The sequence below is a fragment of the Ostrinia furnacalis genome, unplaced genomic scaffold, assembly GCF_004193835.3.
Source record: "Ostrinia furnacalis isolate ACB-3 unplaced genomic scaffold, ASM419383v2 OfSCF5574, whole genome shotgun sequence".
In the NCBI taxonomy this organism is placed as follows: domain Eukaryota; kingdom Metazoa; phylum Arthropoda; class Insecta; order Lepidoptera; family Crambidae; genus Ostrinia; species Ostrinia furnacalis.
In genome coordinates, this window is record NW_021135813.1 from 42,724 (window position 1) to 66,986 (window position 24,263).

The following is a 24,263-nucleotide window of genomic DNA, read 5'->3' on the forward strand; positions in this document are numbered from 1 at the left end:
GTGGGAATCTTAGAAAAGTTGCAAGTTTATTTTGACCAAACCATGGACTTTCTGTTTAAAGTCTGATTAAAACCTCATGGTCCGCTTCACATACTATGCCTACCTATTTACGAGGGGCGGCTGAAAAGTTTTGAGCCTAGGGTATTAAAAATGCCGATAGAAAAGTATAAAAAATATATTTTTCTTATTAATCTCCCTCTACTACAACGGACTTCTTACATCTGTGTAAAAGAGCTTTTAACCCACTGAAAAAAAATTCGCAATCTTTGCCTTCAAAATGAGCCTTTAACGCCGCCCTCATTTCTTTGTCACTCAAAAATCTTCGTTCCTGGAGGACTTTTTTCCAATTTGAGAATTAGACAAAATAGCTAGGGATTCGGACTAAACTGTGCGGTGGGTGATTAATTTCTTGAAATCCAGTTTTACCCGGGGCAAGCTATGCAACATGCGCGGTGTGCACGGGCGAATTGTCTTGCAATAACAGATTTCCTTTCGCCAGTTTGCTTCTTAATATTTCAACAACCACTTGACGCACTCTTATCAACAGTACAGCATAATAATCCCCGTTTATTGTAGTTTTTTTTAAGTAGGTAGGCAATGAATGAAATTCCTCCACAATCCCAAAAATAGTGGCTATGAGCTTGGGATTCGATCGCTCCACTTTGAATTTCCGCGGCGGCGTTTTCCCTTTTGAATCCATTGCATTGACTCTTAATCGTACTGCCGGGTCTATTATTCATCAGTAGTGACAATGTGAGAAAAAAAATTGTTAGGATTATGGCCAAAGATGTCCTAAAACTCCTGCGAAGTTGTGACTCGACGCTGGCTGTCGAGCGCCGTGAGCATTATTGGCACCCATCGCGCGTACCCCTATTTCATGTGCATATGAGTATGAAAAATATCGCCAATACGTTCCTTGCTAATGCCTATGGCTTCAGCTATCTGTCACAGCTTAATTCGCTGATCTCTTAAGCAAGATTATTTAAATTTTCATTATTTTATTCGTTAATGGCGAAATCTGGCCGCCCTGACTTGCGGTCATCTTTTAGCGACTCCCTGCCATGCTTGAACTATCGGATCCAATCTTTCATGGTGGCAAATGAAGGCTTAGACTCCCCATAAACTGTAGACATCTCTTCAAATGTTACCGTCAGCATTTTGTACCTCTTTTTGAGGAATTTTATGACAACTGTGTACTTCAATTTCGTACATTGCGCGGATGACTGAGACATGGTGATGTTTACGGATTAATTACTAAAAGCGTGATGACGCTAATAAAATGAAACTTTTTACATATACTAAGGAGGTTATTGGCAAATTAATTCAATCAAAATAAAGTCAATAATAACACTTGAAGATACTTAGGCTCAAAACTTTTCAGCCGCCCCTCGTATGTTTGGGGTCGCGAGCTAAAAAGTTTAAGAACCGCTGATCTGTATAGTAATGCTATTAATGGACTATTTTATTTCTTTTAAATCTTCTTATCTATTAACTAATATATTAATTGCCTGTACAAGGCATCCACTTAAAATCCAGTGTACCGCTAATGCTATGCAGTCAAGATGATACCGAGTGGGTGACCTCATTGGCAACATTTTTTTCTGGTGATGTATTTGTAAAATGTGTTACTTTGTTATCAATCAAGTTTTCTTTACTTTTCTTTCCAGGATTGGCAGACGTTCAGCGAAGAATCAGCGCAGCGTTACCTGACCCAAATCCTCGGAGGCCAGCCGCGCGTGGCCGGGACCGAGTTCCACCTGCAGAAGACCAGGGATCTCTTGGATCTGCTGAATGGTGTGGCGGCGCAGGCGCGACTGACTGTGAAGACTGACTGGCAGTTGGTCACTGGTGAGTGAGATATAATGCATCAAAGATTTGCCATACTGGATGCATTCTGCGGTCAGGTCAGGTCAAAGAGAACGCAGCCCGCAGCATGTATGAACAATATTCTTTACCTAATAAACCTACCAATTTGCTTACAGCCAGAATAGCATAGCATAGAATAGCATAGCCACGATAGCCCAACATTGAAGTGGTCGGACTGGCTGACTCGAGATCCGAGGAACGCGGGTTCGAGTCCCACCGCCGCTCGACTATTGTGGTGAGCCCACTCGTAACACAAGCTTATTTAGCTTAACACGAGGGGCTAACGGGACTATTATTAATTTGTGCAATACAAATTGCTAATAATCTTTTTTAAAAAATCCTCTTCTTATAAAGTGAATAAAACAATTTGTATAATGCAACCAACCGTCAACCCCATTTTGAACTCTTACCCTGTTGTAGCTTTATACAGTCAGGAAGACCATTAAACAATTTAATGCACATCTATATGCATTTCTTATGTAAAAAATTGTGAAAGAAAGAAAGAAAGAAAATAATAATTTACTGATAATATAATCTTTACTTTAAAAAGAAAGAAAAATAGGTAGTGAAATTGTGGTTGATGCTGTAGATTTACGTACTGCGCTCTTTTCGGTCGGATGGAGACTGTGACTTTTTCAAGGATTCTGAGTGTGAATTTATGTTATTTTCTGCAAATACGCCTTTTTTAATTAAATAAATTGATCTATTTCAATTCCAGGCGACTACTTCCTAAACTTCAGCGTGCCTTTCGTGAACTACTACCAAAACGTGTCCAACATCGTCGCGCTACTCGAAGGCGAAACCGGGTTCCACAGCAACGGCACCCTGGGCCCGGCCCTGCTGCTCAACTGCCACTACGACTCGGTGCCTTTTGCTCAAGGTAATAAGGTTTATTTTTATTTAAAACTAGCGGCCGCTACGCCAAATTAAAGCTTAATACTAGTACTTCATTTCATCTACGACTCGGTGTCTTTTGCTCAAGGTAATAAATAAATAAAGAAGAAGAAGAATAAATATCCTTGGACATTTACACTGCGCTTCTAGTCCCAAACTAAGCAAAGCTTGTACTATGGGTACTAGACAACGGATATAAACATACTTAAATGCTTTTTTTTTGTAAATACATGCTTATTATACATATAAAACACCCAGTCCAATACAAACAAATATGTATGTTCATGCACACAATTGTTTGTACTGTGCGGGAATCGAACCCGCTACCTCCGGAATAGTAGTCCGTTTCGAACCACTACACCAAACGGCCGATAAGGTTTCTTTTTATTTAAAACTAGCGGCCGCCCGCGACTTCGCCCGCGTGGATCCCATTTCAACTTCACCCCTAAGGGGGTACCCTTATAATATTTAGACTAGCTTTCCGCCCGCGGCTTCGCCCGCGTGTAATTTTGTCTGTCACAGAAAACCTATATCGCGCGCGTCCCTGTTTCAAAAACCGGGATAAAAACTATCCTATGTCCTTTCCCGGGACTCAAACTATATATTTGCCAAATTTCATCAAAATAGGTTCAGTGGTTTAGGCGTGAAAGCGAGACAGACAGACAGACAGAGTTACTTTCGCATTTATAATATTAGTATAGATTTTTGTTGGTTACAGGGGCGTCAGACAACGGTGTGTTTTGCGCGGTAATGGTGGAAGTGCTAAGCAGACTGTCCCGGAGATCCACGAAGTTCAAACACAATATTTTGTTCTTATTCAATGGAGCTGAAGAAAACCCGTTGCAGGTATGTTTATATCGGCTAGCGTCAGTTATATTACTCGTACAGTCAGCATCAAATAGTTCTCGACACCACACCACCAGGGGTCAAAAAGTTGATAATACCTTATTTCAATTGTAACAAAGACGTATTACGAACTTTTTGACTACTTTGGGTGTCATAATATTTGACGCTGAGTGTACCTAGTTGGCATTCTACATTTTTTTACGTGAGCAAGCTGCAGCCTGTCATAAGTTTATTCGCTGTAAGTGCTATTAATTATTATTAAGCCGGAAAGAATGAACCAAAGTCAAGGTTTCAAGTGAAACCACGAGCTATTTTGTTTTACTAACTGTCATTTACTCAATTAATTAATTAAATTATCGCCCATAGTGGCTTATTCCTATGCCTACCACACTTTCAAAATCCAATTTTAAGTCTACTGCGAACTATACAATCTTGATATGTCGTGAGCAAAGCATATCATACAATCTATACCTATAAAAGCGACAGGTCACTGATTGACTGACTCACTCATCACGAAATCTCAGAATCTACAAGTGCTAGAGTCTTAAATTTTGCATGGGGGTTCCTTTTAGAACGTGGGTTTGTGGGTTCCTTTTAGAAGGCCCAGAACAGACGGTGAAACGCAACTGCAACTAAATTGCAACTGCTAGTTACTTTTGAGTTGCTTTCGACCAGTTTGAAAGTTTCAAACTGGTCGCGTCATGTGTGGTCTCTCAACGGACGCTATGGCTAAATTAGATGCAACTCAAAAGTAACTAGCAGTTGAAGTTTCGTTGCAGTTGCGTTTCACCATATGTTCTGGGCCAAGACAGAATTTTGCAAAATAAAACGATAGCCACACGCGTACGAAGTCGCGGGCACAGCTAGTAACACATATTTGTTATTTACAGGGCAGTCATGCGTTCTTACACCACCCGTGGTCGAAGGCAGTGACGGCCGTGGTCAACCTGGACGCGGCTGGAATGAATGGGAAGCCCTCGGTCTTTCAGGTAACGTATCATACGCTGATGATCACCAGCCAATAAGGGCTATCGTTTTTATACTTAACAGTTGGCACCCTTGGCGATTGACAGGACCTTACTCTACAGTGGAGCCATCTTGATGAGTGCAAATGCGATAGTCCTCCTACCACTTAGCGCTCACCAGTTGGTGCCACTGTCTTCGCTACTAGCAAGTGACAGGACCTTACTCTACAGTGGCGCTAACTGGTGAGCGCTAAAACGATAGCCCTCATTATTGAGGTATTTTGCATTATTTTTATGTTTAATTAAGACAGCACTTAGTTTTAAGCACTTTTAGTTATAGTAATTTCATGTATGCGTGTTTGTCTTGTTGGTTGTCCTAATAAATAAAATAAATGTGTAACGCGGCAACGCTATTTCATAACGTTTGTAACGTTATCGCGCGCGAACAACGCAACGTTAGTGTTATCACGCCATCTCGTCTAATAGCGAATCACGCGGAAGTATGGTGCCGCGCCCTTTCCTCGGCCAATCGGCGCGAGGCAGTCCCCCCGCGCGTCTCGCGACTCACGCGGAAGCTTCGAGAAGTTTCCTTCTTCCCGGTGCGCGACGCCAACGTGAACGGTCGATTTTGAGCTAGCCTATTTTATATGTGGAAATATGTAAATTCCCATGATTGTTTGCCACGAAAGTTTTTGTTTAGTCGTAAGCTTGAGTTCAATAAATGAATATTGTGGAAACCACGATTAAAATGACGCCCAACTCGAGGCCTTAACCTACGAACAGTACCGGCAAAGTACCTACCGTGAGTGCAGCAACGTGTCGAAACCTGTTTTTACCGGCGTGAAAACAGTGCAATCTCGAACTGTTACGAGTGACGATGGCTTCCGCGACGCGATCCAAATGTGGGGTCGCAGGCAACCGCGATGACCATATTACCTTTTGAAACTATGTTACAGAATAATCTTGAGTTAGAGAAAATAATCTTTAACTGTTCGTCAGTAAAGTTCAAAATTATTCAGATGTTGATGTCAAAGTTGTTTGACGATTTATCTTGTCAAGAAGATTATTATGATTGATAAACTAAAACCTTCTTGTTGGTTCAACCTGCCATTATTATTTCTATTAAATAAAAAAAACTATTGTCAATTGGTCAATGTCATCATTGCATTGCACTGATGGGATAGAAAAATAAACAAGCAAAACCTTATTCGTTAGCAAACGTCATATTTATTTAAATGTTAGCAGCACTGTTTCTTGCACTGTTATGTTGGCAGGTTTGACTCTTACAGTACCTAGTGCAAGCGAAAACCGACACCAAGGTGACGAACCTTTTCATTCCGCGACTGTACAACTCACAAAACCACGGGCCATCATCATCATCATCATTTCAGCCATAGGACGTGCACTGCTGAACATAGGCCTCCCCCAATAATTTTCACAATGGTTGGTTGGTAGCAGCCTGAGGTCCACCTTGTGAATGGCAGTCCTACTCTGCGATTTCTGGTACGTGAACTCCACTCCAGAACCTTGCTGCCCCATCGGCCGTCAGTTTTGCAATGCAAATGCAATGATGAATGATGCAATTTCGAGAAAGAGGTAAATCGTCGAATCCTACTCGGCTGGGCCGCGTTCGGGAAACTACACAACATCTTTTTGTCCAAAATACCTCAGTGCTTAAAGACGAAAGTCTTCAATCAGTGTGTGTAACCAGTGATGATTTACGGCTCGGAAACGTGGGCTCTCAAAGTTGCACAGCGTGCTATGAAGAAGGCTATGCTTGGTGTTTCTTTACGAGATCTAATCAGAAATGAGAAGCTCCGTTAACGAACTAAAGTCGCTGACATCTATAGTCTGACGGACTAGCAAGCTGAGTGGCAATGGGCAGGGCACATAGTAGGTACGCAGAACTAACGGGCCATAGTCCAATTAATGTTTGGAAGGGAGTTGAGATGTCGTTTTTCATTGCTAAGACCAAGTACGGCAAGTGTTATTTAGAACAAGTAAAATTTACCATAAATATTTGCAGTGGGACAAAAAGTGATGGTGAGAGACAAGAGAAAATCATTGGTCTTTGCCAATCATGTACTTTCGGCTTTGTGGCAGGTTGTGGCGCGTTTAAACGCTTTGTTTAAAATCTCAATTAAAACCTTTATCTGATTCCGATATTACGATATTGGGTCGTTCAATATCGGAATTGTAATATCGGATCTCGTACTCCGAGATTCCGATATTACGAGATTCCGTGATTCCGATATTCATGCCCTACTAGAGATGCTCATGAGAAAGCCCAGGCGATCCGGAAGAAATACGCCGACGAAGGTCGTCGGCCGCCGCCCGACTATAAGGTAGGTGATTTGGTCTTGCTGAAGACCCAGGGTTTGAACGACACTGATCGAGGTCAAACCCCTAAGTTTAACCCTAGGCGTGACGGCCCGTATAAGATATCGAGGGTCTTGAGTGACACTACTTACCTCCTGGAGGGAGAGTCTGGAGCGAAGTTAGGGAAGTACCATGTGTACGAGCTATCGTACAAACGTATTCACTTTTCATATATCTAATAAGTTATTGCTAAGTAAGCGTTTGCGCGGTTGACCCAAATTAGCGTAAAACGCATTGAATACGTTATAGCAATAAATCAGTGTATTTTTAACAGTCACTCAAACTGGTCGTTTTCATCCCACCTCTCTCCCGACCCTTCAGCATCACTCACATCCTCATAGCATAACATCCTTACCCTAGCATTCTTTAATGTAGGAGTTACGCCCCACATTAAATGGTCCTTCGATCCTACGGACTGGTTTGATCTCGCGTTTCCGGTACAGTGCAGTATAGTTCGCGTTGTCAACTGACACGTTAACACCACGTCACGGAACGTGTAACCAGTGAACTAGTGCTCTCTAAGTTCTTGAAGTGCTATCATCAACGCAAGCCAGGAGGCTTGTACTCACAGCATCAGCATTATAGTACCGGCCAGGAGGCTTGTACTCACAGCATCAGCATCAAAGTACCGGCCAGGAGGCTTGTACTCACAGCATCAGCATCAAAGCACCAGCCAGGAGGCTTGTACTCACAGCATCAGCATCAAAGTACCGGCCAGGAGGCTTGTACTCACTCAGAGCGCATCCGACCTGCGCGAGAAGCAGCTTCAGGACCCTGAGATCAAGAGGATTATAGACGACTTGGAGACGGAAGACGAACCCTTTAGGGGGAGACAGTGGTCAAACCGCGGCTACGTGATGTCAGATGGAATTTTATACAGATGTGGTCCTGAATCCGACGAGAATGACGACGCGTGCTTAGTTGTACCGACGAGCGAGAGAGCAAAGGTCCTCGCTGATTACCATGACGCACCGACGGCTGGTCACATGGGAGTCGAGCGCACGCTGCACCGGATCAGTTCACGATTTTATTGGCCTGGTATGAGAGCGACTGTGGCTGAGTATGTGAAGAATTGTGTGCCCTGTCAGCGGTATAAAGCTGATAACCGCAAGCCAGCCGGCCTTCTTCAGTCCCCTGCCGGAGCCCGCCGTTTTGAAGTAATGTCTGTCGACCTTTTCGGTCCCTTGCCTGAGACACCCGCGGGGAACCGATGGATTTTGATTGTCGAGGATGTTTGCAGTAGATGGATCGAACTCTTCGCATTGAAGAATGCCACCAGCGTAGAATGTGCCAAGACCCTTATAGAGGAGGTTTTCCTGAGGTTCGGTGTGCCGAGGAGGATGGTAAGCGATAATGGCGTGCAGTTTGTTAGCGAGATCATGCAGCAGGTCTGTAACACGTTCGGGATCGATCAGTGCCTGACGCCATTCTACCATCCTGAGGCCAATCCTGTGGAGAGAAAGAACAGAGACCTGAAACCTCAGCTGGCAATCCTGGTGGGTAGAGATCATTCGTCGTGGGACGAGCACATAGCTTCCGTGAGGTTTGCGATGAACTCGGCATTGTGCACTAGTACTGGGTACTCACCTGCGTTCCTTACCTTCGGGCGGGAGCTGCGCGCGCCTGCCGACGCACTCACTGACATGAGGGAGATTGTGGAGAATGATAAGTTCGTAGCTAATATTACCACTTACCTTAGGAAGCTGTCCTCCGCACTCCTCGACGCTAGAGATGCTCATGAGAAAGCCCAGGCGATCCGGAAGAAATACGCCGACGAAGGTCGTCGGCCGCCGCCCGACTATAAGGTAGGCGATTTGGTCTTGCTGAAGACCCAGGGTTTGAACGACACTGATCGAGGTCAAACCCCTAAGTTTAACCCTAGGCGTGACGGCCCGTATAAGATATCGAGGGTCTTGAGTGACACTACTTACCTCCTGGAGGGAGAGTCTGGAGCGAAGTTAGGGAAGTACCATGCCTCACAACTTACTCCGTTTGTTGGTCACATCCAGCCGCCTGTTAGGGAAAAGCGTAGGCGAGGTAGGCCGCGTAAGTCTTAAGCTAGTCCAGACCGCGTTGCGTCGTCTGAACTAGAGGGGGAGGTTGTAACGCGGCAACGCTATTTCATAACGTTTGTAACGTTATCGCGCGCGAACAACGCAACGTTAGTGTTATCACGCCATCTCGTCTAATAGCGAATCACGCGGAAGTATGGTGCCGCGCCCTTTCCTCGGCCAATCGGCGCGAGGCAGTCCCCCCGCGCGTCTCGCGACTCACGCGGAAGCTTCGAGAAGTTTCCTTCTTCCCGGTGCGCGACGCCAACGTGAACGGTCGATTTTGAGCTAGCCTATTTTATATGTGGAAATATGTAAATTCCCATGATTGTTTGCCACGAAAGTTTTTGTTTAGTCGTAAGCTTGAGTTCAATAAATGAATATTGTGGAAACCACGATTAAAAATGTTTTTTTTTTCACTGTAACTTTTTTGTAAAATTTTATTGTTTTTTTATTTGCATTGAAATTACAGGACTGGTTTAAAAAAATACTATTCGAATCCTACGTTATTCCTGATGAACTAATATTTTTAAAAAAGTATGAAAACTTCGATAATTGATAAAATCAAATTGTCTAAGCCAGTGTTTTTCAACCCTTTTCATGACACGACTCTCGTAGTATGAAAAAAAAAATATTTTGCGACCCCCGACCGTTTTCTTTTTTTTTTTCATGCATTTTATATGGGACCGAACTTTTTTTTCTTTCTGTTACAAAGAAACATCTTTGTAAAAAAAAGTTCGGTCGGTATATGCGTATAACAATACGGGATTGATTTTTTTTTGCATCCTATATCCAGCGGTTCCCAAACTTATTTTGTCTACTGCCCACTTTGAGAATAAATTCTTTTTAGCGCCCCCATTTATAGTCGAGTATCGAGTGCTCAGTCGGTGTCTAAGAGTCCTCCTAGTAAATGACGCCTCCCAAGCCTCTACACAACGTCTCGATTTTTTTTCTGGGTCTCTTACCGCCCCCCTTTAAGCCTGCAGCGCCCACAAGGGGGCGCTATCGCCCACTTTGGGAAAGACTGCATCTACAATACATCCTATACAATGTATTTTGTTTTTGGAATAAATAAATGAAATGAAATCATGTCACACATTGAATGGGCGGTATAAAGTTCCCTGGATCAGTTATTAGTTTCATATAAATGGCTATTGCGTAAAATCTAAGGGCTACATTTTCTTTTTTTATTATTTTCTATAATAATATTTTGACGTTCATAAGTGCCACTTGTGGTCTAAACTGACTAAATACTTTTGATTTTGATTTTGAATCGTTTTCACAGGTGACGGACCCGCGTATCCTTCGGGCCTACGAGCGAGGAACACCGCGTCCGTCTGCTCAAGCGGTAGGCGAGTTCTTATTTACATCGGGAATCATCCCGTCCGACACCGACTTCCGGATATGGCGGGACTTTGGGGACATACAGGGTGAGTTGGTTATATTTTATCTATACTTATAATAAATCTGTAGAGAGGTCAATTCTGTACATGAAATATATTTTCAAAATAACTATCAGGGGGTGATTAGTGATCGATACTGATGCCAAAAATGCAATCAGTAAAATTTTTGTCTGTCTGTCTGTCTGTATGTTCTTTATAGAAACAAAAACTAGATTTTAACGAAACTTGGTACAATTATTCTTCATTCTCCTGCGCAGGTTATAGTATACTTAGGAATTCCCACGGGAATAGGAATTAGCGGGAAAATCCTTTAGTATGAAAAATCTAAACCGCTTAAGTTAGACGCTTGAAATTTGGCAAGCACGTACCTTAGTAAACTTAAAGCTTAGTTACAACAGGATGTTGCAAAATTCCCACGGGAACGGGAGATAGCGGGAAAAAACATTTGTATAAATAAATCTAAACCGTGTAAGATAGATGAAGGGGGTAAAACGGGAACCACGCGTACGAAGTCGCGGGCGGCCGCTAGTAGTCAATAATTTCGTTATAAATTAATTCGAAGTCATTTTAATCTAATTTCTCAAACAACTGCGAAATATTTAGACTATTTTAAACTTAAAAAATCTTTTATTATATGGCGTGGGCCAATCATTGAATTGGCTACATCGTGATATATACCCGACCAATCGATATAACACAAACACTTGGCAAAATAAGTCCTTTTTTATTCAGTTTTATTTATTTAATGTTACTTTTGGAGCAACTTTAAGCACTCGTTTGTAGCTGTCATCTTTATTTTTATAATCACTGGCTAACCCCAATTTGAGAAAGTCTTAACTTAGATTTTACATACGAATAAATAATAAAATAATAAGTTACTACAATCAGAGCATTGTTTTTCTCTTCACTTAACTAAAATGTATAAAACTTAAAGATCTTCTCAAGTTTAAATTTCGCATATTTAATTAGAAAACGAGAGAGAGAGAGTGAGACATTAAAACTTATTTATATTTTCTTCTTAAAAAATCTCGGAACGTGTTGTTCCGGTATTGAAAGAAAACTCACGGGTTGTTAACCAAGTGATGGTCCTCTTGTAGGAATCGCCGTAAAATTCGGCACGTATTGAGAATTGCAGCTTTCTGCATATTGTAAAAGGTATTAGTCGGTAGTTCTAACGTATTTAAACTATTTTTCAGTTGTTGAGGTATGACCCCTGTGCTAGAGAGCACAAGCGGTACAATTATTATATTATTATTACAATTTATTTTATTTATTATTGTTCTGTCTCCCCCCAGGCATAGACATAGCGTTCTCGAAGGGGGGCCACGTGTACCACACGCGCAACGACCGGCCCGAGCTCATCCTGCCTGGAGTCATACAGAATGCAGGGAATATGTTACTGCATTTAGTGGCTGAGGCAGCTGATATGGACTTGCAGGACAAGGTCAGTGGTGGAGGTTTATTTCAATCATTAAAATAAATAAAAAATAAAATAAAATAAAAATAAAATAAAAAATAAATATAAAATAAAAATTAATAATTAATTAAAGGAAGTACCTAGCTAAAAAATAATTGAAATAACAATATTTGATACTTTTTTAAGGTGTTATGTCTATAGCCTATAATCTAAAGACGCCTGTTTGGCACCAAGTTGCACCATCTTACTTTATTAACTTTGACAAACGTCAAAAATCTGTCAAGCTCCATACAAAAAGCACCGGTTATCGTTATAGTTACGCCAAAGTTAGGTGGTGCAATTCATTCAAAATTTAGTTTGAAAATAAAAATAAATATTTTATTAATATCAAATAAAATGCTCAGTTGCTTTTGCCACATTTTGGGGATATAACTGTTGATTAGGTACTAAATTTTTTTTAAATAAATTTCTAGCGGTTGGAGCAAATGTGAAATCCGTGGCAGGTTAAAATTACTGTAAAAAATCGTAGGCTTATTTACAAGACATTGTTCAAAACTCCATTCATCCTCATTTAGACATAAATTCTATCCATTTCTTAATATTGCAAGTCAATCAATCAAAAACCAATTCTCAAAAATTCAATTTCAACTGAATTCTGAGCTTCATTCTAAAAACTAAGCTTTTTTTTTGTGCCTAATAACTTAAATAAATCTCACCTCTTCCAGGCTGTAGCCACCCAAATGGTGTACTTCGACTTCTACAACCTGTTCATGGTGTCGATATCGCGGGTGGCCTCACACATTCTGGACGCTTTCGTGGCGTTATTGGCTTTGCTCTCGGTGGCTTACTACATATGGCTCGTCGGATGCCGTGAGTACATTGATTAATTTATCTCTTGTAGCAGGAAAACTAAAGTGGACGACATAACCCGCAGAATTGCTAAACTCAAGTCATTCTGGGAGTGGGTAGTCAATGCGAAAAAACGCTCAACGGTTGGAATGTGCAGGTGTCAAAATGTCCATACGGACCGGCTGTTAGTGTGGCAAAAAGTATGAACGTCAAAAAGTCCCAGTGTCAAAATGTACATTATTACCATGGTTACAATGGTTTAGTGACAAATGGTACACATCACAAAATACAAGTACTACAAAAGGTGTGATAGATAAAATGATCAACTGATATATTGTGCTCATGATTAAATTAATAAAATTAAATGTCAAAATGTTCAATGTTCTTGTAGTCCAGTCATAGAGTTTTTTTTGGACTTTTTACCTTGATGCAATAAGACGCTTGTTCGAATAAACCCGAAGACATTTTAACTTCAGATCATTTTAACCATTGCTCATTTCGACGTTCATACTTTTTGCCACACTAACAGCCGGTCCGTATGGACATTTTGACACCTGCACATTCCAACCGTTGAGCATTTTTTCGCATTGACTACCCGCTCCCAGAATGAACTCAAATAACAGTGGGGGAGCACATAGCTCGCAGATCTGATAGCCGCTGAGGCAAAAAAGTTATCGAGTGGCGACCACGAGCCGAAAAACGGTAGTCCACAAGATGAACTGACGATCTGGTGAAGGTCGCGGTTAGAACCTGGATGCGGGCGGCGCAGGACCTGTTTTTGCGTAAATCCTTGGGTAGGCCTTTGTCCAGCAGTGGACGTCATTTAGCCGAAACGGGCGGACGAGTCTCCTGTAGCCACTTAAATGGTGTACTTTGTATTCTACAACCTCTTCATGGTGTCAATATCGCGAGTGGCCTCACACATTCTGGACGCTTTCGTGGCGTTGTTGGCTCTGCTCTCGGTGGCTTACTACATATGGCTCGTTGGCTGCCGTGAGTACATAATATCATATATTTATTTATAGGTAGAACAACAGAATATACTGTCCAACATTTTTACAGTACATAACATTGTTTTTTTGCATTAAAATTATTTTCATATAAATATTGCAAACAATAATGACTGTGTTTTTTTGCGCTGCTACTTCTCAGCACTGGCTTATTTATTGTTCCGAAGCAGTGGTAGCGTTTTCAGAAGCAATAGTGAAGTAAATACAAATTATCGTGGACGCTATCCAAACAAACTGACACTGCCTGTAATGCTCACATCCTTGCAAAGTGACAACTGCTATCCAATGGCAGTACGAATTTTTAATAAATTGCCAGATGAAATAAAAACACTGCCTATTCGAGCATTTAAGACACGCTTATTTAAATTATTGGTTAGCAAATGTTATTACACAGTGCAGGAATATTTAACAGATAAGTCAATAAGAGTCTTTGAATAATTATATTGATGTTATAAATTATTATTAGATGACATTTGCAATTATGTATGTAATCGTTATTGAATTATGCTTGGTGAATCTTTGACATCGACAATTTCTGAATTTTTGACATTGAGTATCTACTATTGACATTTATATTGACATCTTACATTGATAATATTTTAATGGAATTTGTTGAAATGTTTAATAATTAATTAATTTAATATTTGCATGTCAGAAATGACTAATTGTGAGACCTAACCATTAACTGTATCCATCTCCTGTACCACATTTATAGCAAATAAATGATGATTCTGATTCTGTATTGCCTCCGCCATTTTCCGCAGTTTGGCACCTCACGTCACATCATTTTACCGAAGTCAGCCCTATAGCTTCGGCGCAGTGCCGATCACTGACGTTTGTCAACAAAATGGTGCTTGACTCTTGAGACAGGCTAAATTACACCATATTGTTAATGACATTGAGCATACATTTTTTTAAATACCTTCGCGAAGTAAAACTTCTGTACGTAGTACTTATTATTATTCTGTGGTCAAACGTAGTTAGGACAGCTCTAAACTATTTTATATTAATTTTACTATTTAAATCTCAACAAAAAGAAAAAAATATATTTAACTATCCGTGGTCAATGGTGCTGGTTTCACAATTATATTATGTTTGTCATATTTTAAGTAACCTTATTGTGAAATTATTTGTTGATCCAAATAAAGGAATTGAAGTGTAAATCAACACATTAAAACCTTTTATAAACGGATACCTAACTGATTTAATTTTGTTGATAGCATAATATATTTATTGCCCAACGTTGGTCTTTTCCAAGTTTTTTTTCAATTATTTTTTAATCTTAATAAATGTGTGACTGACTAAGTTTTTATCCCAACTTTAGGTACATATCGAACCCCTGGATAGCGGTGCCGATGTTCTGGCTGCCATACATGGTGGGCACCATCGCTGTGGCACACGCCTTCGACGCCTGGAGGACTAAGAAGGTATGTGTAATTATATTTAATTTTGTTATAAGAATTTACTTCATTTTTTTATTTGAGTTGAACATCACTGGTCCATAAAGGTGAGTATAGACTAGAGCAGTGTTCCGCAAAGGGTGTACCGCGGCATACTGGTGTACCGTGGTCATTAGATGGTGTGCCTCGAAAAAATAAGATTATCTGATTATCTTATAAACTTATTTTTAGTAAGTAAGTAAGACTAATATTATAGGTAATTACTTAAAAATTGATTTTTCATGTATGGTGTTCGTTGTTCTGTTACTACTAAAATGTTCTAGTATATACTCGCTTTTAATCTATCACATGATCAAAAATAGTGTCCGTCACATCTACGACGGACAACTTACTGGTGTATTTTTTTTAATGTGCCATTTAAGGCCGGGTAGCAGAGAAAATGGCGAAAATGAGGTTTTCATTTTTCATTTTTGAGGTACTAAACAGTAAAATTAAAGGCTAAGATTTTTATTNCGTTTCAGCCAAATGACGTCCACTGCTGGACAAAGGCCTCCCCCAAGGTTTTCCACAATGAACGGTCCTGCGCTGCCCGCATCCAGGCTCTTCCCGCGACCTTTACCAGATCGTCGGTCCACCTAGTAGGAGGCCTGCCCACGCCACGTTTTCCAGCCCGTGGTCGCCACTCGATTATTATGCAAATATTAAATTAATAATTAATTAATTTAATATTTGCATGTCAGAAATGACTAATTGTGAGACCTAACCATTAACTGTATCCATCTCCTGTACCACATTTATAGCAAATAAATGATGATTCTGATTCTGATAATAAGACGTGTAAAAGTATTTGCAAAAATAAAATATTTTTTATGAGTTTTGAGTTTTTATGAGTTTACATAGAACAATTTTATAATTGAATATCTAATATTGTAAAACACTCTCGACACTACTGGTGTTTGACATAATATCATTTTTTACACCCCATATTATGGACTTTAGCTCACGCTGAATCACTGTTTTAGCTGGACTGTCGACGTATTTTTCCCTTAAAAAAATTTTTTTTCATCGATATCTTTTTCATAATCCTACTACATCTTCAGATGTGGGCAACATTTTTAAGCTTCCCCTCTGTATACAGGGTGGTCCACGGTCCAAGAATTATTATGGGCGGCTGCAGGACGTACATGCTGCCTCGTGGGAGGCGTGGTCATAGTGGCTGTGCTCGTCCCTATCATGGTAGCCACCACGGTGCAGATGAGGTAATACCTACTAATATTTAATGTGAAAGTTTGCGAGAGTGGATGGATGTTTGTTACTCTTTCACACTTAAAGGCTGGCCACTTTGTCTGTCAAACCGGGCCTGTTCATCTCCGCGAGTTTACATCGAAAACAAAACACGCACGATGGCCCACCTACAGGATACTATTCGACAAGGCCTCACATACGAGCGAACATTGACTCACGCACGCGTATTCTTGTGTATGATGGAAGAAAATAAAGAAAATGGTGTACTAAATACTGTGCAGTATTTAACTGCCTAAATAATAATAAAAACACAGAATGTACTTTTTTAAATTGCCTCAAGACACTGAGAGGTAGAGGAAATAAGTAGTTAATATTATTCATGATAATTCATGCTAAATCATGTATTGCCTCCGCCATTTTCCGCAGTTTGGCACCTCACGTCACATCATTTTACCGAAGTCACTGCTTTTGATTTAATTACTTTTTATTTTTACAAGTGTTTGAAAACTCCATGTCAGATTGCAATCAATGTCAAGTGAAATCTCAAATTGAAATGTCTCAATTTCAATGAGGAGGCTCTGCATTTATTCCTAGAATTCCCCTAACACCGTCAAATTACCCTTTCGAATTCAAGACAGTGCAGTTTCCCATCAAAATCTGCTTCGTAATGACTATAAACAAAGCTCAAAGTCAAACTCTAGCGACCTCTGCATAAACTCCCATGAGTGCTCAGAGCGGGTGCCTGCGGCAGGTAACCGCGTGTGATGCTCATAGTGATTTTCAATACAGAGCCCCGTACATACGTTATACATAAATTATGGAAAGAAAACACCCAGACCAATACAAAAAAATATGTATGCAATTTTAGTATGATATTTTTATTTATTAATAAACAAAAAGACTGAACAAAATTGATGCGTGTACTGATTAATGTAATTAACCACATGCAAAGTTTCGTGAATTGCAACAACTATAATTTATTATCCAAGCTCTAAATAATCGCTACTAAGAGTAACTGATCATAAAATGTTTTTCCAATCGCTCAAGCTCCCGAGGACCTAACGATAGGTCGGGTGACGTAATCTTGAAAATTCCGGAAGGTCGGGTGACGCCACGCCTCTTTGAACCGTGTTTACTTTGGCAGTTATATTTTATATTTATTCGATTCTAAAATATATTCCCAAAAATTCTGAAAGTTGTTTTAATTTGTATCACTTGGATATGATTTGTATTAGAAAGTGCTGTGAGTGTGACGCTTGAACGGAAGGAAGTCAACCTAACCTAACCAACTGGTATTTCTATACTGTGTAGCCGCGAGAGCTCTTTGGCGCGCTGTCTTCGGCGAAGTATTGCGCGCGCAGTTTTTGACAGCGCGAAATACCTACTTTAGCAGAAATACCAAGCCTTAACTACTTCACCGATAGCGGTTGCATTGTTGCCAGCATATTTTGATCTTTATTAAGAAGACAAGGTTTAAAACCAATTAAAAATATTTTTCTATTACCGTATTAGTAAAAGTTTAAAAGATATTTTTTCCTTTCAGAGCGGCCTAAACCGGTCCATCCGTGCGCTCCAAGCGATGGCGGCCACACGTTTCATCCTCGCGATAATCCTCATTATCATGGCGTGCATACCAGCTGCCACGAGCGTGCGCTACGTGATATCCGTGCCTCTGTTCATGACCACAATGGCTTCATTCGTGTCTATGACGTGCGTCAGATACGTGCGGCTACAAGGTACCTAAATTAAATTGGTGTATTTTTAGCTACAACTCTCACGGTTGTGACACGCATCCTGACTGCTATGAGCTTGCGCTACGTGATATCGGTGCCTCTGTTCATGACCACAATGGCTTCTTTCGTGTCTATGACTTGCGTCAGATACGTTAGACTACAAGGTAAATTCAATTGGTGTATTTTTAGCTACAACTCTTATAGTTGTGGTATGCATTCTAACTGCCACGAGCGTGCGCTACGTAATATCCGTGCCTCTGTTCATGACCACAATGGCTTCATTTGTATCTATGACGTGTGTTAGATACGTGCGGCTACAAGGTTAGTAAATTGGTATATTTTTATGAGCTTCATCTTAGTAATAATTTTCAAAAGGATGGCATGAGTCCTAGCTGCTACGAGCGTGCGCTACGTGATATCCGTGCCTCTGTTCATGACCACAATGGCTTCTTTTGTGTCTATGACGTGTGTTAGATACGTGCGACTACAAGGTTAGTAAATTGGTATATTTTTATGAGCCTATTATTCATCCTAGTTTAGTTTAGTTTAGTTTCATCCTAGTAATAATTCTCAAAAGGATGACATGATTCCTAGCTGCTACGAGCGTGCATTACGTGATATCCGTGCCTCTGTTCATGACCACAATGGCTTCTTTCGTGTCTATGACGTGTGTTAGATACGTTAGACTACAAGGTTAATACATTGGTCAAATTTTATGAGCTTTCTCCTAGTAATAATTCTCAAAATGATAGCATGAGCCCTGGCTGCTACGAGCGTGCGCTACGTGATATCCGTGCCTCTGTTTATGACGACGATGGCTTCGTTCGTTTCTATGACGTGTGTTAGATACGTTAGATTGCAAGGTACGAACAATTTGTGTATTTTTAGCTGTTTTCTTCGTTCGTACCTATGACCTGCGTCAGATATGTGGGACTGTAAAGTAAATTTATTTACTTATAATGGCATCATGTTTGTTTTTATTTATCGTTTCGTGTGGTTTGCACATAATATAGAGAGTCTCAAATAAATAATAATGTTCAAGGACGATTTCTATTAAAAATGAAAATGACTTCAGTCAATTGATGTGTTTAATGAGCTGTTGCAATACAATAACCCTATTATTATCTATTGTTTATCTTCTTTATGTAATTTATGTAAATGTGATGTCGCTCTGTTTCGTCAAATAAAACATTTTTTACTTTTTACTTTTACTTTTACTATTGCGGATGCCCTAGTGAATTGACTTTAATGAAACAAATGTGATTTTATATGTCATTGAGAAGTATGACGCCATCAGGTCGTCATTTGATTAATTTCAAAGTTAATAAAATGCCGAAATATTGTCCCAGTTTTAATACTGCTATATTTGGAACGTGTATAAAAAGCCGTGAATATACTAATAAAGAATTTGAATTTAAATGGCAACACCTGTTTTTCCAGGCTGGCAACACCTCCTCCTGGAATTCGTGCTGTCCGTCCCAGCGGTGATGTTCATGTTCGTGCTCAGCCTCCGATTGGATTCGACCCTATTACCCATCATGGGCCGCTCGGCCGGGAACAGCCCGGATTACACCGTCGCCGTGGTCAATGTGGGCATGGCGGTCATCACGTGCGTTACTGTTGTGAGTTGGTCATTACATTATTATTTTCTAGTTTTTATTTTTTCTCCATTCTTTTATAAATAAAAGTCTAGGTAGTTAACCTATTACGCGGACCTCAGTCAAGCGAAATAGGATGTAAGGCAGTAGTCGTTAAATTAGAAGATAAGAATTTCCTAGTAATTCGGCAGGTGTTTAGGATAGTGGCTTTTATTATTATTAACTTTACTAAAGCCCGGTCTGTGAGCACGTAGAATTTTGTCCAATGACCCCAAGCTACCCATCCATAAGATACCTACGCGCCTTTTCACTTTAAAAACCATATAAACACTATCCTCTGTTTTTCTCTAGGTCTGAACTATACCAAAATTCATATAATTTGTTGAAGAATAAAAATGTAACAGGGTTAAATACTTACGGATTTATAAAAACAAAAAATTAAATTATCAAGTAAATTTTACGTTGCCTCAGTCGGTTTTGAAGTTTCAAATTATTTTCAAACTGTGCCCGCGACTTCGTACGCGTGAAAACCCGTTTCCGCAACATTTTTCATTGTTGCTCTGCTCCTATTGATCGTAGCGTGATGTTGTATAGCATATAGCCTCGATAAATGGGCTATCTAACACTGAAAGAATTTTTCAAATCCGACCAGTAGTTCCGGAGATTAGCGCGTTCAAGTAAACAAACAAACAAACAAACTCTTCAGCTTTTATAATATTAGGGGAGAGTTCGGTATATTGTACCGCCGGGTAAATTGTACCACCCTCATATTTCGTAAAGTATTTATTGAATGTCTGTAATTGCAACACTTAGCGATACACAACTAAAGTCAATTAATATCGGCCATGTGGTTTTTGCCGTGACAACAAACACGTGTGTTTTATTTTGCAAAGTATTTTTTCATTGTTTTCAAGTAACTTTTGACAATACATGTTAAGTTTGTAATTTTGTTAAATTTAATCACATGGTGTTTCTAATATATTATTTAGAAGCGTAAATTAGTCTGGATTACAATTATTTGAAACATTTTTCGGTATTTATAAGCTATATTTTTTACCGATTTTTTAAAAGCACTATCACCTAGTCGGCTAAATTGTACCACATCAAGTTGTATGGAATTTTACCAAAGGATTTTGAATTTTTTTTTAGTAAATCATATTTTGAAGTTATAATAGCGTAGTTATGTTTGACTAACAATAAATGAAAGCAAAAGACTGGCAAAGTAGATTAGGTACAAGTGTGCGTTACGATAATTGGAATTACAAAACTTGTACTCAAAATCGTGATAACGTGTAAAACAATATCGATTGTCTATGTTATTAACTACTGTTCCTTTTCGTTTCCTAATTTGTTAAGAATGTATCGTATAATATTTTGCCATAGTTTTTTTATAGGCTTGAAATTTATTGAAATCCAATTTAGTAATCCTGTGGTACAAATTATCGAACCGGTTGGCTAAATTGGACCGAAGCTCTGAACTCGTACTTTGTTGATTTGTAATAAATATACAACAATCATGTTAATTAATACTTATGAAATAGTAAGTTGAATAATGTATCTTTTATTATATACCATGGACATTAGGAAAAACAAAAGAAAACTATGTGTAAAATGGGATTGAAAAAAACTGGTCCAAATTAGCGGACTCTCCCTTAGTATAGATATGCACAGTCGACAGCACATCAGACTATACATTTTCATTGCAAAATCACCCCTATCGCAACTACGTAAGATACCACAGTGTTTACGTAATCGTAATCATAATCATTTATTTGCAATACACGTACATTATTTATAGCCTGACCAGGAACATAAAAACCCTCGCCATGTTGCGAAAAACTAATGGTACTAATTTCTTTTAATGGCAACAGTAACTGAAAACTTCATTGACATGTCACCTTGCTTGCATGTCAGTCTATTGCTGTCAAAGTGTAAACAAACTTTATTTTAAATGTGCGCAATTGATTTTGTGAATTAAATTGCAAAAATCTTTTTATAGTTGTGAAAGAAAAGTGGTTCACAATGTGTTAAAGTATTTGTCGAAGAGAAATACTAAGGGTTCGGACAATATTTTCATTAAATAATGTTTCCGACAAAGGTTGTCAAATTGACTGACATGTTTATCGTATAGTACAGTCCACTACGAAAATTAGTTGTGATTCGTTTCAAATACCTATTTTTTAAAAAATTGTCACTTTCTAAGTGTTGAATTTTATGGGATTGGGAAAGAAGTACCGAGTTTGAAGCGTTCATGAGCAGACATTGCAGTTGAATATTCAAGTTCTGAATTTGATTATTGATGAATAATAAAATAAATTCTACTAACTCGATTGATGGTTTCATTTAATTTATTTAAACTAGGTTACCTATAATAACATTTTTTCGTTAATTTATGAAAATATAAAATTAGCCCGTAATCCTGAATCTTGATACATAAAGTTAATAGCTTATTAATTTAACACAGGTACGACTGTACTCAGTGTTGCACTATCAAATGCAATTGAGGCGCCTCTATGCCAGGGTTTTTATGTTCCTGGTCAGGCTATAATATATTTACTAACACTAAAAGTTATTTTTTTGACATAAGTGCCTCGTAAAAATCAAAATAAAAATCGAATATGAATCAGTACTCATGTAGTCCCCAGATTTTGATATGGTTATCGAGTGTCAGCCAACAGAACTCGAAATGCACTTAGGTTTTAAAATGGTCATTGTAACTTGCTAGGTTTTTGCAGATTTGAATTGGACTTACTAGGTTTTTAGCTACGCGTTTTTCCGGTGTTAAGTGTAATAGAGCGATTTCTGTGTTCACATCCTGTGGAGACCATAATTCTAAGGTGATTTATGACAAAAAACGAAAATCTGCAAAAGTGTCCCTTACTAGGTTCTTAAATGGTTCAGCCGTACAGTGGAGGAGGCTCATAGTCCAGCAGTGGACTGTAAAGGGCTGTTGATGATGATTGATGATGAACCATTGTTTTTATTCCAGTCCGGAGTGGAACTCCTGTTCTCCCGCAAGCGTGTCTGGATGCCGCTGACCGCAGTGCTGTTAGCATCAATTGTCTGCATGTTCCTGCCACTAAGCCCCTACCACGAAAACGGAGTCGCCGTGCAGAGGCACTACTGGCTGGTAAGTTGTTATACAGGGTGTTTCAAAATTAACACGTCACACTAAAACCGAAGGCGAAGAAGATCGGCAAGAATTGGAGCGAGATCAAACACATAGCTCAAGACCGAACGCGATGGAGGACTGTTGTGGACGCCCTCTGCCCCATCTAGGGGACATAGGACTATAAGTCAAAGTAAGTCACACTAAAACCGGTGTTAGCTAGGCCTAAGGCTTGGTTTTCACCAAGGTGGAGCAGAGCATAGCGGAGAAGTGTTTTTAATAACCAATCAGATTTAATTACTTCTCCGCTCCGTAAAGCTCCGCTCGGTACTGCACCGCGCCGCCGCATCAATTTCTATAAAATTCCGCCGCCCGACACATCTCCTCTCTTTTTCCATTCCATTCCGTTAAAAACCGGGCCTAAGACGCTTCGAACGAACCTAATATGTCCAAAGAAAAGTCCGCGGCTCTCTTCAACTTTGTCGGGGTTGATTTCAATCTGTCGCAAGAGAACATGTTTAGCAAAAAACAGGAAAATTTATTTCAGATTAGAAACAGGTAATACTTGTGAGTATTGTTTTAATTATTACTAATAAAACACTACAAGTGCTCACACGAAAGAGAAAAAATTATATACCAAGCATAGGTGAAATTAAAGAAAAATATCACAAAATTCTCCTAAACTAAGCAAAATTATAGAACATACATGGGGTTGATTTAGATACTCCTCGATGTAAGGAATCTAAATTTAAGTTTTGGATGTCACTTTTTTAGCTACCCTGTATGTATTTTTTTTTCTATTATTGCCATATGTTTGTCTCGAAGCGCTGGTAGGGCCCAAAAGATAAGGAGACATGTAAAGTGCCCCATAAGGGCTACCTTTTTTTTTTATTGTTTGCTATATTTGACGTTCATAAGTGCCACTTGTGGTCTAAACTGAATAAATATTTTGATTTTGATTATTTCAGCACTCAGAACTCGTCACATACGACGAGCAGAAGCAAGCGACGTCTCGCACATCGGGCGTGTTCGTGACCAAAATGGATCCCTACACCACACAGCGGGTGTTGCCTGCCTTCTCATCAGCTGGCATACAGCTCAACAGCCGGACTAACTTCGAAGCGGACTGCCAGAGTAGATTGTACTGTGGGCTGCCGCTGTATAGGGTCGCTATGGGACAGGCTATGTGAGTGCTATGTTTATATTTACGCGTTACAGACGGTCTTATTTCAACTGCCTGTTCATTAATTCAAATTAATTATTGACAAAATAATTTATTAAAAAATATACTAATTTACATATTTAATTTTTTAGATTATAAATCAGAATATTCTTTAAAAAAAAATCAATTTAGTGACAAGAGTGCACGGCCTTTAACTGCGCAGCTCACAAAAGCGTATCGCGTATTTCCTGATAAATAAAAGATTGACTGAGTTTCTTCCGCCACTTCTTCTTATATTATATTAGCATTATCCTATAACCATATTGAAACACATCT

At 39.5% G+C, this 24,263-nt stretch overlaps 1 protein-coding gene across 1 annotated transcript in view; it reads left to right on the top strand.

Moving 5' to 3' along the window:
* The window catches only part of LOC114361320 (endoplasmic reticulum metallopeptidase 1), a 41,551-nt gene that overhangs the window by 14,140 nt on the left and 3,148 nt on the right, over nucleotides 1-24,263 (top strand). Inside the window, 14 exon segments of the mRNA XM_028316316.1 lie at nucleotides 1,668-1,848; nucleotides 2,585-2,746; nucleotides 3,479-3,606; nucleotides 4,497-4,595; nucleotides 10,287-10,431; nucleotides 11,700-11,848; nucleotides 12,547-12,691; nucleotides 16,219-16,391; nucleotides 17,027-17,069; nucleotides 17,637-17,685; nucleotides 17,844-18,061; nucleotides 19,499-19,680; nucleotides 22,646-22,786; nucleotides 23,734-23,951. Coding sequence (XP_028172117.1) covers nucleotides 1,668-1,848; nucleotides 2,585-2,746; nucleotides 3,479-3,606; nucleotides 4,497-4,595; nucleotides 10,287-10,431; nucleotides 11,700-11,848; nucleotides 12,547-12,691; nucleotides 16,219-16,391; nucleotides 17,027-17,069; nucleotides 17,637-17,685; nucleotides 17,844-18,061; nucleotides 19,499-19,680; nucleotides 22,646-22,786; nucleotides 23,734-23,951 — 2,033 coding nt within the window.